Raw genomic sequence first — 13,224 nt, forward strand, 5'->3', positions numbered from 1 at the left:
CGGGCCGACCCCGGGTTACGGCACACGGCCTTCAGACGCGCTGCCGCCGGCCAGGCCGCCCGCCTTCCCCGCCGGCGCCCGCTCCCATCCAGCCGTCACGCAGACCTGGCGGAGGCGGGCCCGGCCGGGGCTCACTGACACAGCCGGACCGCGGCCCATGCCGGCTCAGCCGCCGCCCGTCGGGCGGCGGCCGAGGGGCCGCTCTGGCCTGCAGGCTCGGGGCGGGGGGCGGCGGCGGGCGCAGCAGCCCCCTCAGCGGCGGTAAAGGGGGCACGGCACCGCGCGGCACCGCAGGGGCGCGGCCAAGGGCCGGGTCCGCAGGCCCGGCCCCGAACACCCACGGCAGGCGCCGCTGCGCATGCGCAGAGCAGCGCGGCCCGCCCCGCCCGCCGGAGCCCGCCAGCGCCCAGCGCGTGCGCAGCGCGGGCTGTCGCCTCGCGAGCGCACGCGCGGAGCTCCGCGCGTGCGCGTAGCCAGCCTCCCCTCCCCCGCCTCGCCAGCGCCTACTCGCGGGAGCGTGATGACGTCCGCGCCGCGTTCCCCGTCCCCTCCTGGCGCGCGCCGTAACGTCCGCACCGCGCCCCGCCCCCCGCTATAAAAACGGCGGCGGGCGGCGGGCGCCATTGTGCTGCGGAGCAGGCCGCGGCTGTGGCAGCGTGCGGGCCTGGCAGCGCCGCTCCCCGCGCCCTCTCGCCGCCTCTCTCTCTGTCTCTCTCTCTCCCCCCCTCTTTCTCTTTCTCCTCTCCTCCCCTTGCCCCCCTCCGCCGCGGACATGCCGCGCGTCTATATCGGCCGCCTGAGCTACCACGTCCGGGAGAAGGACATCCAGCGCTTCTTCAGCGGCTATGGCCGCCTGCTCGAGGTCGACCTCAAAAACGGGTGAGCGCCGTCCCGCGGCCCGAGGGCCGGCACCGCCCGGCGGGCGCCCCTCCGCTCCCCTCGCCGTGCCCGGGGCCGGGCGGGCCGCGCCCGCCGCCCCCCTCCCTTCCTCCTCCCCCATGTTGTCGGCCGCTCCCGCCGCGCTGCCGCGTGGCGCCCGGCTCAAGATGGCGGCGGCGCGGGGGGGAGCGGGGGCGCTGCGGCGGGGCCGGTCCCTTTGTCCCGGCCCGGCTCACGCGGCCCCCCCCTGCCCCGGGAGCCGCTGGGGGCGGGGGGGGGCCGGCGGGACGGAGGGGCCGGGCCGGCGGCTGAGGCGGCCTTTCTTCTCCCGGCAGTTACGGCTTCGTGGAGTTCGAGGACTCCCGCGACGCCGACGATGCCGTTTACGAGCTGAACGGCAAGGATCTGTGCGGGGAGCGCGTGATCGTGGAGCACGCCCGCGGCCCCCGCCGCGACAGGGACGGGTACAGCTACAGTAGTCGCAGTGAGTACGGGCCCATCTTCCTGCGTGGTTATAGGGCTGCTTCGGGCGAGGGGCAGGAGGCGAGGGGAGGCGGCTCGGCTGTGTTGGCAGGGCAGAGCCGGGGGTGATTGAGTGGATGGGACCGAGTCCCGTGGGGCTGAGGGCGTGGGGTGTGGCTGTCTCCGCGAGCGTGGTAGTCGGGGGTACCTGGTGCATCGCTGGGAGCAAGCTAGCTGCTGGCTTAGGGCTGCAGCCGTTTCTCCTGGCGCCAGCGTTGCACTCAGATATCCCCTAAGAAACTTAGGAGGGCAAATATGTGAAGCAAATTCTGGCTGCAAAGTTGTGGCCTTCTAGAAAGGGTTTCTTGTTAATTAGAAACGCTATGCTCTGCTAATTTAAAGGCTCCAGTGTTCTTGGGAGCATTTAGATGAAACAGTGATGTTGCATCACTAATGTTAATAAATGCCGTTGCATAATTGGGGTAGAAGCACTCAGCTGTGAACTTTCATGTGAATGTTTCAGTTGAATATATAGAAGGGGTGGGGGGAGGTTTTCAAGCAGGAATCTGTTGTACTAAGTGGGGGATATCGTAAATATTTCTATGCTCAGCTAACTTGTATAGCTTCTTGAGCTGAGCTATATAGAACTTAACTGGCCTAGTACTGTAATTAAAAGTACTAAGGTTCGTCTTTCAGTAATCTCTAGGAGCTTGGTGTTTGGGGGGGTGGGTATCTGTCGTTTTAAAAAGAATCAAATGTATGTTGTTTAAAATTGTTGCATGTTCAATTCAAACTTTTTAACAAGTCCTTGATGTTTCAATTTAAAAGTGACCAGTGGGGCTGAGGCTGTGTCCACTGAGGCTAAGATGACTGCCTTTCCTGATTGGCCATGGCTTTTCCATACATTGTGTGACCCTTGCCCTATGACCCTTTGGCTGACCTTACCGGAAGCCATGACGACAGCAGCCTTTTGCCATTAGACGCAGGGTGATGGTGAGGATTCCAAGGGTTAGACAAAACTGGTTAAACTGAACTAGGTGACTGTTACCTTGCGTGTTTTGTGGCCAAACCACCACCAAAAACCTCATACTGTGATGTAAGTACTTAGTGTAACTAGTAAACGTTTTTGTAAAATGTAGAAATGCATGTAATCAGTTAAGTTTTATATTTTACAATGTTCTGTAAAATAAAACTTAGCAAGGTGAATCTAATAAGGAGCAGTCACTCTCTAACAGATCTTAGGAGCACAGACTTGTAGGATTTTAGTCTGTTTGACTTGCCATTAATATAGATTATGGCAAAATTGCAAAGTTTATTGGAGGCTTAGAGAAATAAAGTCCTACTCCAGTAAATATAACTGTTTAACTAACTTTTTCAGAACATTTAGTTTTCTTCATGCTAGGAGACAATCTAACTTTATTTCTTTGTACAATAAAGGTGGGGGTGGTGGCGGATATAGCAGTCGGAGACAATCTGGAAGAGATAAATACGGACCGCCTGTTCGTACAGAGTACAGACTGATTGTTGAAAACCTTTCCAGTCGCTGTAGTTGGCAGGATTTGAAAGTATGTATTAATGTTCTATCGTAGAACCTGTTGTGACTAGCAGGAAGCAATAACTTCCTTTAATATTCATGTTCGTTTTGATTTAGGTAGAACTAATTGAGAAGTATTTGTGCATGAACGTTTACACGCAGTTAATGTTTCTTTAATTTGCTCAGACTTGTCTTAAGCTAATATACTTGCAGAGCGTAAGCGTGTGGAATGGTTATGTAATTCTTCATCTACTCCCTAAAGGATTTCATGAGGCAAGCTGGTGAGGTAACCTATGCAGATGCTCACAAAGAACGTACGAATGAAGGAGTGATAGAGTTCCGATCTTACTCGGACATGAAGCGTGCCCTGGACAAACTGGATGGCACAGAGATAAATGGAAGGAAGATCAGGCTGGTTGAAGACAAGCCACGGTCAAGCCATAGGCGATCTTACTCTGGCAGCAGGTCAAGGTAACTTCTGGGACATGTCAGTGTCTGCATCAAGACTGCTTACCCTAAGAATGGGTGTGGGTAGCCCTACCTGCAATAGTTACCTTCAGTTGATATTTTAGGAGTAGGATGATGCCTGAGAATGTAGAAGGCGTTATTTTATGTAATACAGCAAAGCCAGGTTTGAGAGTTTTTCACATGTGAAACATCAGACGTAACTCATGGACAGTATATCGAATCTAGGTGGGTTAATAGTACGTCTTGATGTGGCCGTACTTTTTTTTGCGAAGTTCTTTAGCAGCTCTTCTCTGCCAGGTAGCATAGCAGGGCACACCAGACAAAGAATAAGGGGCAATTTACATTTTAAATGTTTCTAGGTCACGATCTAGAAGACGGTCTAGAAGCAGAAGTCGTAGGAGTAGGAGCAGCCGCAGCAGGTCCCGTAGTGTCTCCAAAAGCCGCTCGCGGTAAGTGATACACTGTTTTCTGTTAGTACAGGAATTGCTACTTATTAATTGATAGATACTTACAACGGCTGTAAGTACACTTCAGTTCATGCAGAATAAACTCTGTCTCTTTTTGAAAGGTCTAAATCCAGGTCACGAAGCAAAGACCGCTCACGTTCCAGATCTAAAAGCAGGAAGTCTAGATCAAAGAGCAAATCAAAACCCAAGTCTGACAGGGGTTCACGCTCTCACAGCAGATCCAAGGAGAAGTCTGAGAAGTCTCGGTCCAGATCCAGGTCCAGGTCTCGATCTCCCAAAGAAAATGGTAAAGGAGATGCTAAGTCTAAGTCCAGGTCAAGGAGTAGGTCTCGTTCCAATTCTCCGCAGCAGCAGCCATCTGCCAAGGCTCGTTCAGAGTCACCACCCAAAAGAGCTGCATCGAGGTCCCGCTCCAGATCTCGTTCAAAATCTCGCTCACGATCAAGATCTAGTTCAAGAGATTAAGACTAGAACTCTCCTCTTACATTGCACACTATTACGGAACATTTTCCTACTTGTCAGGCCATTAGTGTTATGTTAGTACTTCAGAAGTTGGTTTTTTTTCTCTTGCAGGAGTGAATGGCCTAAGAACTAAGTCATGAGGCATAAAGGTTTAATTTGTATCCCAAATTTGAAAATACGAGATGGGATGGTGGTACAAAGCAGGAAAAGTCCCCGTTTTGTAGAAATTCAGCCAGAAGTTTGATTTTATAGCATTTCTGCAGGAGTAACTTAACTACTCTTAAGTGCAAAGTGGTTTTTATATTAAAAATAAACTGAATATAAACAGGCTTAAATCTGGGCTTTTTTGGAAGTATCATTTTTTCCTATTTTTTTCATGGTTTTAGAACTATGGGTATCATTAGCTTAATAGGTTACAGCTTGCTACCAAAGGCAGGATTGCCTTGCTGGGCAGGTCAGATAATTCTCTGGTTTATCGTAATTTGTGGAAGCAGGCTGCAAACTATATAAACCAGTAACAATACTAGGAAGATTTTAGACCAGCAATAAACTCAAGTTGGAGCATTTGTGTGTATCTTAACTTGCCAAAAGAACATTCCCCCCATACTGTGACTGTATTAAAGGTAATAAAGGTACTCCGGAACCTGTATCGTACAGTATTGCTGAAAAATCCTACGTTTCAAACTTGAAAGAATGAAAGCTTTCTGACTTTTTTTTTTTGCTTGAATATCAAGTGTCACTCAGTTGTCAGACACTAATGTGTCTCTTGGATGTGGTCCAAGTCACTAGTATGTTGTATGGTTTGTCAGCCTCCAAATACCTATTGGATATGAAAACTAGGTAAATAAAAGTGTCTTCCCTCCCTTTTGACTCATTTATGTTAACATTTTGCTTCAGACTAGGAGAACTATAATCCTATTGTGTGTAAGTCTGAACTTTGTTGGAAATGTAATCTCTTTGAGCTAGAGTTCTAGTCTTAACAAAGGCTTTGCTAAACCACAGTTGCCAATTCACTTAAATTGTGGAATAGGACTCATCCCAAAAATTCCCCTTTATAGCTAAATTGATTTTTGTAACATGCAATAGCAAACGTTAGAACTGCCTTGTACTCTTTATACAACGTGTAGTTTGACTTGTATAAAATTAAATTGGTGACTCACAAACTCTTGTGTTTATTGCAGTGTAATGGGATTCTTTTTCTGCCTCTCATGCTGGGGAAATCTCAATTTATCCTACTTGCCTCTTTTGCTGGAGTAACTTTGTTTTAGTAAGAGACTTGGGAGCTCTTGAAATGCACTTGGCTTTGTGTTTGAGACCAGCTAGCCAGCCAAGCACCGTTTTCCCCAATACATTGTCCTTTCTTCAGGCGTGACTGGATGTGAAAGCAGCACCTCTGGTCAGAACTTTACACATCTGTTCAGATGAACTGGATCAGGCACAAGGAGCGTATCAAGCGCATGTTCACATGCAACTTGATGCCAACTTTTCTTTCCTGGAATTGCTTTATGATCTAAACGGTTCTCTTGAAAATTGATATTTGGCTTCTTACTATTTCCCGATCGTATCTAGAAAGCTCGAGCTTTTTCCTGTTGCATACGAGTAGCTGTGCTAGTACAAGAAGGGATCCCAGCATGAGTAGTTAGTTTTGCCTGATAAGCTCACATTCCTAATGGAACCTGAATGGAAGTGATTATGTGGCTTGTGTTGCTGTAAGATGGGCTTACTGTTGCTTTCATATTGTACACTTTTCCATGCTGTTTCTACCCCAAGCGCAGAGAAGCAGCTGTATTTGAGCTGCCTAGCCAAGCTTCCACATGATTGTTCATATAACCGTGCGGTCTTACAGATATTTCTGGCATGGTTAAATCCACACTTCTGCGGAGTATATTTAGTACTAAAGTTTTATTCTCTGCACCTGGAATGAGGGGACTTCTGTGTTTAGTTAATTTGTGATAAGTGAATTTTTTAATTTTAAAAATTGAAGCTGTTTTAGTTCAGGTGTATTTTAGCATAATGACCGGAAAAATCATATGCTGTAGTTCTGATCGCTGCAGGTAATACCTTCTCTGCATTGGATTTCAAATGTGGGGGAGTACTGGGGACTTCCTATAGAAGTCAGACTGTGCAAGAATAGTTTAATGCAGCTTTACAGCCCTAAGCTACACTTGTGGAAATGTTTACCTCCTTTAAACTTGTTGACACGCGAGCATTATGCCCCCTTGATTTTATTTATGCTGATCATGGAGTAGGTCAGAGTTCACGGAGAACTGCTCCTCTTTGATTAACCTCCAGGGGTCTTCAGTAAAATACATGTTGCACTCCTTGAAACAAGAATTGAGCTTGGAGCTCAGCAGATTAAAAGGTATATACACGTATTTTCAGTATCTCTGTCTTTGCAGTAATAAAACAAGATGTTAACAATTACTTTTTTGCACATGCTTGGAGATATTAGTAACAGCTTGTTTCTAAAACTGATTTCCAGTGCCAGCATAAGAATGTCTTGGCCTTACAGTAGCTGTTAGCACCCCAATCTTGGTTAACGATGCATAACGATGGCTTTTACCAACTATATTCTTAGCTTTCTGAAATGAGGTTGTTATGACAATGGTTATGTTTGAAGTCATCTTTATTCATGAATTACTTAGAGGGAGGGCCTAGATTGGATTTAACCAACTTGCCTGTAACTCCTTTAAATATCGGAGATTTCTTTTTCCGTTATTGGAGCCACATGCTATGTCTCCCTTGGCTGCTATGCAAAAGAGAAATGGCCCTTTACTGTGCAAATGAAGCGGGAATTCCTTGGCATGACTTGCATCCTTCTGGATTTGTTTCCTCTGGAAAGCTAGTAGGATTTCAGTAGTGCCAGATACTGAGCCAGTGCAGTGAAGTGCAAGGCTTGCGATAACTCTTCAAAGAACCCACCAACAAAACCCAAACACCGTAATCCCTCTAGCTCTGTCAGCACCATTTTTTGCAGCAGTGGAAGACTCTCAGTCTGGTGTGTATTTGTGATTATTTCTGAGATCTGTAGGTGTTAAAAAGCATGGTTTGGATAAATGTCTTAAACTTCATAGAAGAGTAAAAGACTGGAGAAGACTTGCATGCTTGCTGCGTTCTGCAGCTGTAGCATGTGCTTTGCATTGGCCTGCAGTAGTAGCAATAGTCGATGGCAAAACCGTCTGGCGTTGTTCATATCTCAGTTTTTAACCTAACTGTGGAACCATCTTTTCAGGGATGTGCTTCAGTATTAGGCATCCTGAGGTGGGTTTTTTTTCCTGCATTTGGTATAACCAATATAAATTTGTTCTTAAAAAGACAAGAGAGAAACATGCCTTCTCATTAAATGTGGAGTGCAGGATTGACATAAAATGTTAAGTGTCCTATAGCAAATTGTGAAGGAGAAATCAACACTCTACCATTAAAAAAAGGTGAAACTTAGAATCTGGGGCTGTATTTGGAGTCTGTTCCTAGCCTTTTTCTGTACTTAAAAAAAAGTGTCCCTCCCTGTATTTTGGTGTCCAACATACATGCAAGTTCCGTCCTTAAATCAGCCATGCATATGATGTAAAATATCTGCTTTAAAATTAGATGGTGAAAACACCTCTCCCCTTAGTGCGTCTCACTTTAAACCCTGGCAGATAGTAGGAAAGTGTTTCTACTTGACGTAGGTGGTGAGTCGGAGTGCTCTTCATGAAGCCACCTATAGCTTTGGAAGTGCATCAAAATCTTCCATGTACCATTTCTCTTGGACAGCAGTGACGCTGGCTATCATGCACAAATGGGGAAATCTGGTATTAAAATTCATTCTTGCTCAGAGTTTCTGGGTGACCCATCATTTGGGTGCTTTGAACTTAATCTCCTTGACTGCCCGTGTCAGGAGGTCATAAAAGAGAATTCTTTTTCCCAGCTCAAAAAGGTGGTTTCTTCCATGCTTTGGCTTCTACCTCAGTGCCTTCATGGAGAAGAGAACAAATCCCTAATGCACCTGGTCTGGTGAGGAAGCAAGCTGCAAAATGTGGTTATTCCTGATCTAGGTAAGTGACTGACTCCAGTCCTGAAGCATGAAATGAGGTAGTGCTTTAGGGTTTGGGGACTACGGTGAGCATCTAGCGGGCAAGGAAGGTAATGTGCTTGTCCCCAAAGCCAGTGAAGGGGGCAGATGAAGAGATGCTTACTTCCTCTTTGATGCCGAGGCCCAGGACAGCTTGCCTTAGCCTTTACATCCCTAAGGCGGGATTTTCAGAAGCTGATAACTACTATTCGAGTCCACGCAAGTGGTTCTGCTTCAGCGAGTCCCTGTGCCACCATGAAAAAGAATGCAGCATGCTTTAATAGGCAGACATACAGGCCTGTTTCATGCCAAGTGTTCAGAAATCATTGCTTAAAAAAGAGCAGGAGATGGACTAAGAACAAGAGGATTTAAAATGTGCTGCCACAAAACATACCCTTTGGAATGGCCATTTACATTACATCACTAAGAGAAAACAGGTACAGTATGTTGGCTTGCTGTAAGGAAGAGCGCAACTTTTGTGTTTGATGTACACCAAAATAAGTATCTCGCCTAGTTTCACTCTAAGCATAGTAATACTGCTGTGAGTGGCTAGAATAGGTGACACTCCTTTTTCCTGCTATAACATTTCTACCTCTAAATTTTGTGGTTTTAGAGCCCGTTTTTACTCTGTCCCAAACAAGATTGTAACCGCCTTTGCATGAGCAATGGGGAGGGGCATTTAAAGCATGATTACTGGATGTATTATTCACACACGGAATAACTCAAACTGTTTCCAGTTCCTACTTAAATCTAGTTCAGGTTGGCATCACAGCATCCGCAGAGCAATTACATAAGTCAAAGAGCAAAAGCTGGGAAAGCAGGAATTTGGCTCAGGAGCCTGGAAATCCCCAAAATTTAGCTGAGCTGATGTTCGGTATGTCCTTGAGAGAATGAAAAATGCTGTGATCATTTGAAAGATGCATAGTTCAAGTGTTGTTGATCAGAAGGTAAAGTTCCTGCAACGCAATTAGCAGATCTTTGCTGTGTTTCTCGTGCGCTGTGTAATGTCTATTTAATGTGAATAGGAAATGCATTACTTTAAAAGGTGAGAAGCAAAACTAATACAAATATTGCTTTGCGTAGTGGCAGCTATTAACAGTTCAAGAATTTTAACTATCTGTTCTTGGGATCATAACGGTATCTGTTAGCATTGTGATCAGCCCTTTTCCCCCATGTTTTGTTTTGTGGTTAGGTGGAAAGAATCAAATAGCAGAATGTGGGCTCTTAACTCTCAAAGCTTCTTCACGCATTATTACTTTTGCTAAATGTGTATGTAGATGTTGGAGGGGAAGTTTCAGTTGTTTCATAATCCAATAAAAATTTGAAATAAACAAACTGCTCTGAAGTGGCTCATAAACTTCTACCCTTTTAGCAACATCTGTCAGTAACATGTCTAAGCTGGTTGGATGAACATAGGTGCACTCCTATACAAGAAGGAATGGATCACAGCAGTTGGTATGGTCCGTACAACTGAAACAGTAGCGGCAGTAGGAAGATGTCTACAGCTAATGCATGCTTCAGGATGTACTTCACAAGATTTCGTACTAGTACTCAAGTTTTGGACGTGATTCTGGGTGATTCTCTGACTCAAGGGCTACATCCTCTTCCTCTTGTTCACAGAAAGTGACTTCTGCAGGATGGTCTAATTTAGAATATCTCAAATACTCATTTTTAAAAACTAGTATTTTTACTAAGTTTAAAAGCAAAAGCTTAAGTTTTGCTCCAATGTTTTGCCTTTGGGCAAGAACTGAGTACAGTGATTTCAGTCCAAAATACTGAAAATAGTGGAGGGAAAGCTCTGTGGGTGATGCCAGGGTTGGAGGCGACTGGAAGATGCAGCCTGTGCTGTCACGTGGATGGAGTTGTGGGGGGAATTACTTGGGCAAATTTATTACTGGTGTGTGCAGCTCCTGGAACAGGATTATCCTGTAAATGTGAATAAGATCACATCTCATCTGCTTGGTGTAATTGCAATGTACAGCTGCACCCAGTCGATCTGCTAGTCAAAGAGCAATGTTTCTCCCAGAAATGGGTGAAGTGCAAAAAGCTTTCCCCTGCGTGGCGTTTGTGTTCCTTGTTCTGCTCAGTGTCAGCATCCTTGCTCGGCACCAACGTGAGAGGAAAATAATACAGCAAACAGTCTCTCGTGATCACAGTGGTGCGATAGTGATGCTGTACAATTAACCTGGGGGGCAATGGTGGGGTGCAACAGCTGCCCTGGGGTGACGTCTCCTGTTTTGCTCGGCTCTCTGGTACAAGCATGCCACTCAGCGTGGAGTAAGTGCTGAGAGTAACTGGGGAGACAGGAGAAAACATTTTGAAAGAGCCTCTCCACTTCTCAACATTTGAAAGCCCTCTCCATGTCTGGGTCTATTTGCTGACAATTAAAAATTGTTGCTCTGTGACCTGAAAGTGTAATCTGCCATTTGCCATAATTTAGGTGTCACCTACATACATCTGACAACCCAGAGCAGAATTGCTTTGTAGTTCTCCATACACGAAAGCCCCCTAGACAGTGTGAAACGGATGCACAGAATTGCAGCGACTTGCCCAGTGGGAATAAAAGCTATGGATGCCAGTTTGTACTTCGAACTTAGTCCTGTTGCTTCATGTTTTGTAAGGTCTCTATCAGGCTTTTGGCTCAAATGAGCATGGGATGTGACTGTGGCTGAAGACAGGAGTGGCAGGCACAACCACCTGCAGATGCAGCCATCCTGTGAATAGCAGAATGTGTGGGATGAATCCTGGCCTAACGTGTCCCAGAGCATCTCTTGTTAAGCACAGCCCTACTGCAGCCTGCACTAGTTAGGTCTAGTGGTATTAATGGCATAGCGGAGTCTGATAAGCCATGTCAAAATAAATTAAATAATAAAAGCATTACTAAGAGCTAAGTTTAAATAAACAAAAGTTCACAGAATCACAGAATATCTCCAGTTGGAAGGGACCCATAAGGATCATCGAGTCCAACTCCCTGCTCCTCGCAGCACTACCTAAAACTAAACCATATGACTAAGAGCGTCGTCCAGACACTCCTTGAACTCTGACAGGCTTGGTGCCGTGACCGCTTCCCTGGGGAGCCTGTTCCAGTGACCGACCACCCTCTCAGTGAAGAACCTTTTCCTAATGTCCAATCTGAACTTCCCCTGACGCAGCTTCACTCCATTCCCTCGTGTCCTATCGCTGGTCACCAGAGAGAGGAGATCAGCACCTCCCCCTCCGCTGCCCCCCTTGAGGAAGTTGTAGACTGCGATGAGGGCACCCCTCAGCCTTCTCTTCTCCAAGCTGAACAAGCCAAGTGACCTCAGCCGCTCCTCGTAAGTCTTGCCCTCGAGACCTTTCACCATCTTGGTCGCCCTCCTCTGGACACGCTCTAAGAGTTTGATGTCCTTCCTATGTTGAGGTCCCCAAAACTGCACACAGTCAGTCCTCGAGGTGGGGCCGCACCAGTGCAGTGCGGAGTGGGACGATCACCCCCCTCGACCGGCTCGCTATGCTGTGCTCGATGCACCCCAGGACACGGCTGGCCCTTTTGGCTGCCAGGGCGCCCTGTTGACTCATATTCAACTTGCCATCAACCCAAACCCCCAGATCTCTTTCCGCGGGGCTGCTCTCCAGCCTCTCGTCCTCCAGTTTGTACGCGTAAGTTAAGATGCTTTACAACAGAGGTCACAGACATGGAAGTTGAGGCACAGGAGGGAGAAATGGTCTGGTATTACATCAGCCAGAGGGCTCGCTGGGAAGCCAGGGATGCCTTCTCTTTTTTGCCTAAAGTAGCTGTTTCCCAGGAATTCATCATTCTGAATTCATGATTTTTTTTATGGCAAGCATAGCCAGGAACAGGGAACCGATGGGAGAAGGCGATTGCTGGGTTGCTTTTCAAGTGACTGAGTTTCACTCTGCTCCTGATTTGAATCTGTTTGACCCTCCCACTGCAGCATAAAAGGATTTATACGGGAAGACCTTTTTCTATACCGTGCCACTGCAGGGTTATTTGAAAAGGGGGAAGAAGGCAGTAGCAGCAAAGGAAATGCCTGTTACTTCCTGATTTTCAGGATCTAATTGCTTCCTCAGAGTCTTTGGCTCCATCTTTTTTAATGTATTAAAAATTTCGGAGTACAAAACTCAAGGTGATAAAAAACTGGCAGATACTCATGCTAGAAACAAAGAGCTTGTTCCTGCACTCCCCGAAGTGAGCAACACCGCTCCCTGCCCTAGGTTCGGTAGGGCGGGAGCTGGCCTGCACGGTGAGCAGGCAGTCGCCTCTCCCCAGCCGGTCCAACACGCAGCGAGTGCCGTTCTCAGCAGCTTTTTGTGCATTTTGGTCCTTGTGCTTCCAGTCTCGGTTCCTTCCGCTCGCACCTTCTGCGGATAAGTGGGACAGACACATTGTGTAACTGTCTAAAAGGCACACTTGCGTGGCCATGAAATACTAGAGGGTGGGCAGGTAAGCTGCCCTGGTTTTTGACCAGAGCACTTCGGAAGCACTACTCGGCGCTGTGCAAGAGCAAGTCCTGCATTTCCTCCAGAGAGCTAGTTCGAGCGATCCTTTCGGTTCCCAGTGATCCCGGGGATTTCACGTTAACATTCTCCGGTTATTCTTTGAGCCTGTGGTACGGGTGCTGAGGAGCAGAGGCTTCCCCCGCTTGGCTGGGGCAGCCCGTGCCCGCTGGTCTCCGGGGCCTCTTGGCTGCTAACCAGGAGGACACGTTACCGTCAGTGGCGGAGTCCCACTGCTCTCCGAGGGGGGTTAGGTCAGTATTAGCGACTCGGACAAAAAGCAGCTTCTGGCTTTCAAGCCCCCCCCGTGCCCCATCTAAGCCAAGAGCGACAAACAGTGGAAAACCGCGCGTCAGCCACCTCACAGCCCCGTGCAGGCTGAGGATGGGGGACGCCGGGACCCC

At 47.5% G+C, this 13,224-nt stretch overlaps 1 protein-coding gene across 1 annotated transcript; it reads left to right on the top strand.

The window, feature by feature from the left end:
* The first annotated feature begins 614 nt into the window (after nucleotides 1–614).
* On the top strand, nucleotides 615–5,435 carry SRSF6 (serine and arginine rich splicing factor 6). The gene is made up of 6 exons (XM_075517526.1): nucleotides 615–879; nucleotides 1,215–1,363; nucleotides 2,779–2,906; nucleotides 3,138–3,346; nucleotides 3,703–3,792; nucleotides 3,912–5,435. The coding sequence occupies exons 1-6, from the start codon at nucleotides 773–775 to the stop codon at nucleotides 4,273–4,275; spliced, it is 1,047 nt and encodes a 348-aa protein (XP_075373641.1). The 5' UTR covers nucleotides 615–772; the 3' UTR covers nucleotides 4,276–5,435.
* The last annotated feature ends 7,789 nt before the right edge of the window (nucleotides 5,436–13,224 follow it).

Source organism: Mycteria americana, chromosome 14 (genome assembly GCF_035582795.1).
Source record: "Mycteria americana isolate JAX WOST 10 ecotype Jacksonville Zoo and Gardens chromosome 14, USCA_MyAme_1.0, whole genome shotgun sequence".
In the NCBI taxonomy this organism is placed as follows: domain Eukaryota; kingdom Metazoa; phylum Chordata; class Aves; order Ciconiiformes; family Ciconiidae; genus Mycteria; species Mycteria americana.